General features: G+C 43.5%; 2 protein-coding genes across 5 annotated transcripts in view; both read left to right on the forward strand.

Annotated features, from left to right (window-relative positions):
• LOC118424851 overlaps positions 1-4,498 on the forward strand; it is a 12,805-nt gene that overhangs the window by 2,977 nt on the left and 5,330 nt on the right. For 2 of the 4 annotated variants that reach the window (XM_035833658.1, XM_035833661.1), the window contains exons 1-4: positions 1,394-2,355; positions 2,555-2,735; positions 3,288-3,432; positions 3,927-4,058. The exons of 1 other annotated variant lie outside the window; for it this stretch is intronic. In XM_035833658.1, the coding sequence (XP_035689551.1) occupies positions 2,210-2,355; positions 2,555-2,735; positions 3,288-3,432; positions 3,927-4,058 (604 nt within the window). In that variant the 5' untranslated portion in view covers positions 1,394-2,209. Of the gene's footprint in view, positions 1-1,393; positions 2,356-2,554; positions 2,736-3,287; positions 3,433-3,926; positions 4,059-4,253; positions 4,373-4,498 lie in introns of those variants that run through there. One more of the 4 variants, XM_035833659.1, reaches the window with a different exon arrangement.
• LOC118424853 lies at positions 249-1,264 on the forward strand. The gene is made up of 4 exons (XM_035833663.1): positions 249-411; positions 554-685; positions 812-930; positions 1,091-1,264. Exons 1-4 carry the CDS (start codon positions 324-326, stop codon positions 1,196-1,198), a joined length of 447 nt encoding a protein of 148 aa, XP_035689556.1. The 5' UTR covers positions 249-323; the 3' UTR covers positions 1,199-1,264.

The raw sequence follows: 4,498 nt of genomic DNA on the forward strand, positions 1-4,498 counted from the left end.
CATAAATGCATCGTTATCTAAAAAGCTCCGTTCCATAAAAATAAAGGGTATCCCCAAAGGTGAGTGTGCCTGGTACCAGGTGGCAATTGTTATATTTTTAGTATTCGTATTTCATGTTGATACAGAAGTTCTACGAACTTCATAAGAACTTTGAAAGTGTGTTTCTATCAACAGAGAAAGGTCTTCTTTCTAATAATTAAATAATTTTTGTTAGTTTGTATCTTTTGCTGTTCGTTTGCACCACCAACATTTTTTCGAAACTCTAGAACCATGTTGCGGAATCCAACTGTAGACGGAGGAACACAATAGACTGGGAGAACCTGATGTTTGTGGTGGACGGAGACGAGGACCCCTGCTGTATCAACTCTACCAAACTCATCCAAATCATGGACATGGGGGTGTCGCCTTATGGTACGTGTCAGTGCTTATGAAACGCTTTCTGTATTTTAATTGATTCACCTGTAGTTATGTCTCACGAAAAATACATGGGCATTTGATTTTCCAAAACAGTCAGTAGCCAGTTTCTTCACCTTGCATTTGTTGTTACATGTAGGCCGTTATCTTTCTGACGAGGTTCTGTCCACCTACCCCAAACCTGGCTTCCAGAACGTGCCTAAGTTCTGTGAGGATCCGGAGAACGCCATGGGGACCTACAACTTTACCATTCCGATGGACTTGCAACCGGGTAATTGATCTAATGCTCTTTCTACACGTTAATATCACTAGTGATTTCTTTCTCTCGCCTCAGACCTCACTTTTCTGTTTTCGAAGACTTGACAAAAATATTTACACATTTCGGGCCGTATTTCAGGCCGCCACACCTTCGTGTGGAAGTGGATCCGTGACCCAGTAGTCAACCCCTTCACCACCTGCTGGGAGGCTGACGTGTTTGCTACGAAGGCCGAGAGGGACGCGCACTACCTGGCCACGGTACATACAGTATTGACCTTTCCCGAATCCTAAAAAAAATTGCTATTACATCAAGGTAAAATACACTCTGTAAGTTCGTTATATGTTCATAGATATTTTAGTTCTAGCACTGTAGGCCATATATTTTCAATCTAAGTTACTATGTGCTTCTTATCTACAGGGTCGCTCTACCGAAGACATGTGGGATTTCTACCAGATCCACAACATCGTGGACGGTATGATCATGGATCCGGTGGATCCTTCCGTCAACGAGGTCATCACTGGATGAAGACTCGAAACAAACGCCTTGAAACCCAGCTACCTATGGTAGCGAATAAAGGTTTCTCGACTTAAATCTTGTGGCGATTATAATTCTGTACCTTATATGCAAATGATAGACCAATAGGGGTTGTTGTGGTGTCCCCGGGTTGTGTGATATTTCATTCATTCATTCATTCATTCATTCATTCATTCATTCATTCATTCATTCATTCATTCACGGTTATTACACTTTTGGCACCGGTGCATTTTGTTGTCAAGCCTTTATAGCATTAAAAGCACATCCCATCATTGTTCAGATATACTTATTCCACACAGGCTATCAATATGCAAATAATATATACCCTGGCCCCGTTCCACCCGTGTTTGCAAGTTGTTCCGAAGGTAAATATTCTCCTCGGCATGTTTGTACTGACGTATGAGTCCGGAACGCCCACATGCCCATGAACCATGACCAATATCTTAAATGTTTGGGCTCTAATTATGCCTAGTCCTTTTGGGAAGGAAAAACATGATATAAAAGACACCAAAATAAACAAAACGTAAAAAGGAGAATCGTGGGAATGAGTTTTGTTTTGTTTATTTCTATACATTTTTTTTCTTTTTCTTAAACAGCCCGGCCGGGCCCCGGTTTGGAAATGTGACCCTGACAGCATTACGTGAACCATGACCAATGTCTTAAATGGTTGGCTCTCTATACTTGCCATCAAAGCCATAAGAACAATAAAGGGGAACTGCCTCTTTCTCAATCCATACAATTCTTCACAAGTTCGTACGAAGCCGTACAAAGTCTGTCAGACGTGCGTGGTACGACGTTAAGTGTTTCTCAAGACATTTAAGACACCCTCAAAATGTAAAGTTGAAAGGTTATCAAAAGCCCCGCTTGGTTTTGCGGTCTTAAGCTATAAGCCAAACACACAGCAGGCGGTCTTCCTTCCTGTTTTCACACGTTTCTCGCTACAAATGTGATAGAACTAACGCAACTCCCGCGCAGAAGAGCTCGTTCTACGTGCCCGTCACAATGCGTCTGCTCGTCTTGTTCCTCGCCCTGGCCCTGCCTGCCCTGGCCGCCGCCCACTCCTGGATCGTCTGTACGGACTACCTGGAGAACAACGGCTGGTACTGGGACGATGCTAAGTGCAGGGGATGGCCACGAGCCGCTACAAAGTACTTGTTTATTTTAGCTGAAGATTTGCTTCCAATTGACCCACATTATCATAGTCCTCCATATGAAAGATACGCATGCCTGTCGATCTCAATACCGACAATCTGCAGGTTTCCTTTAACTGAATAACGTTTCAATTTTACATGGTTATTTGTAAGTAAGTATTTCGTGAATAGGAAAGTGTTATAATCCCCATTTCAGGTTTAATATTCGTTTCGGGGCGTTTGGAACACAGAATAATTACAGGTGGCGACTCGACAACCATCCTGAGGAAAAGGCTCTGTGTAGGACGAACCGAAATGACGACAAATGGTACGATGCTGACACCCCCATAGCTGCCTACTACCTGGGGCAGAAGGTCGTCCTTCCTCACCCTGCCAATGTAAGCCATGTTTTTATAGCTTATCTGGAGATTATCTTTATCGTTATTATAAAAGCTTCATAACGTGACGTTCCGTAAAAAGGCTTATGTCATACCTGTGACGCGAAAACGTTCGATACGGGTGTTCCGGGCCGTGTGATAACTTTCCGTATCACACAGGTTCTAAATTGTATCACACAGGCTTCCTTCGAGTAAATCGAACTATTTCGATCGGGCCGAATACGGCACGGTTGAAAATTCGAATACCGAATTCGGATGTTAGAATTGCTGTTGTTACAATCTTTTGTTCGAGGACACAACATTTTCTCAACTTCTGGTGCATTTCGCATCGAAATATGTGTGTTTTCTCAGGTGGGTATGACATAAATAAAATACTCCGCGGGTCGGATCACCCTTCGGCCTTCGGGCGATCCTTCCCGCGGTCGGACTGTTACCTCGGGTGATACGGAATACACCGTGTTGTATTCTATATTTTTCTCAAATGAGTGGTAACTAAGAAAGAGAATATTGTTTGTTTTGCTGTTCGTTGACACTATTTTCTCGAAACACTAGAACCATGTGTCGGAATCCAAGTGCAGATCGAGAGGCCAAATAGACTGGGAGAACCTGATGTTTGTAGTGGACGGAGACGAGGACCCCTGCTGCATCAACTCTACCAAACTCATCCAAATCATGGACATGGGGGTGTCGCCTTATGGTACGTCTTTGTACAATACTTGTCATTTGCTTTCTGTCACATACTTGGTCCATAATTCGACGTGTATAATGGAACCAACAGGGACGTTAAATTTGTGAGCCATTCAGTAGCCATCACCTTGTAGGTCATTCCGTAGCCATCACCGTGTGAGTCATTCAGTAGCCATCACCTTGTGAGTCATTCAGTAGCCATCATTCAAGTTGTGAGTCATTCAGTAGCCATCACCTTGTGAGTCATTCAACAGTCATCACCTTGTAAGTCATTCAGTAGCCATCACCTTGTGAGTCATTCAGTAGCCATCATTCAAGTTGTGAGTCATTCAGTAGCCATCACCTTGTGAGTCATTCAATAGCCATCACCTTGTAAGTCATTCAGTAGCCATCACCTTGTGAGTCATTCAGTAGCCATCACCTTGTGAGTCATTTAGTAGCCATCATTCAAGTTGTGAGTCATTCAGTAGCCAGGTTCTTCACCACCTTGTCCGTTACATGTAGGCTGGGATCATCCAGACGAGGTACTGTCCACCTACCCCAAACCCGGATTCCAGAACGTGCCTAGGTTCTGTGAGGATCCGGAGGACGCCATGGGGACCTACAACTTTACCGTTCCGATGGACATGGCGCCAGGTTTTGTTTGTTTGTTTGTTTGTTTGTTTCTATCTCCATTAGACTTTACAAATTGCATGTAAAATCTATTCTTCACGGAGGTCATTCATTTAATGATCTTTCATCACATTACGTATATATCAGTATATTTTCTTTCGCCTCAGACCTCACTTCTCTGTTTTGGAACATATTTACAAATTCCATGCCATATTTCAGGCCGCCACACCTTCGTGTGGAAGTGGATCCGTGACCCAGCAGTCAACCCCTTCACCACCTGCTGGGAGGCTGACGTGTTCGCTACGAAGGCCGAGAGGGACGCGCACTACCTGGCCACGGTACATTCAGTATTGACCTTTCCCGAATCCTGAACAATTTGCTTTTACACCAAGGTAAAATACGTGGTGGAAAAAACACTCTGTGAGTTCGTTATATATTCATAGACTAAGAAATTTTAGTTCTAT

This window comes from Branchiostoma floridae, chromosome 10, assembly GCF_000003815.2.
Source record: "Branchiostoma floridae strain S238N-H82 chromosome 10, Bfl_VNyyK, whole genome shotgun sequence".
NCBI lineage: Eukaryota > Metazoa > Chordata > Leptocardii > Amphioxiformes > Branchiostomatidae > Branchiostoma > Branchiostoma floridae.

Bases quoted from the DNA above. Each gene is read 5' to 3' on its own strand.
- LOC118424853 (XM_035833663.1), top strand. From the start codon at position 324: ATGTTTGTGGTGGACGGAGACGAGGACCCCTGCTGTATCAACTCTACC. The intron at 412-553 runs GTACGTGTCAGT...TGTTACATGTAG, and splicing joins CATGGGGGTGTCGCCTTATG to GCCGTTATCTTTCTGACGAG. The intron at 686-811 runs GTAATTGATCTA...GCCGTATTTCAG, and splicing joins TCCGATGGACTTGCAACCGG to GCCGCCACACCTTCGTGTGG.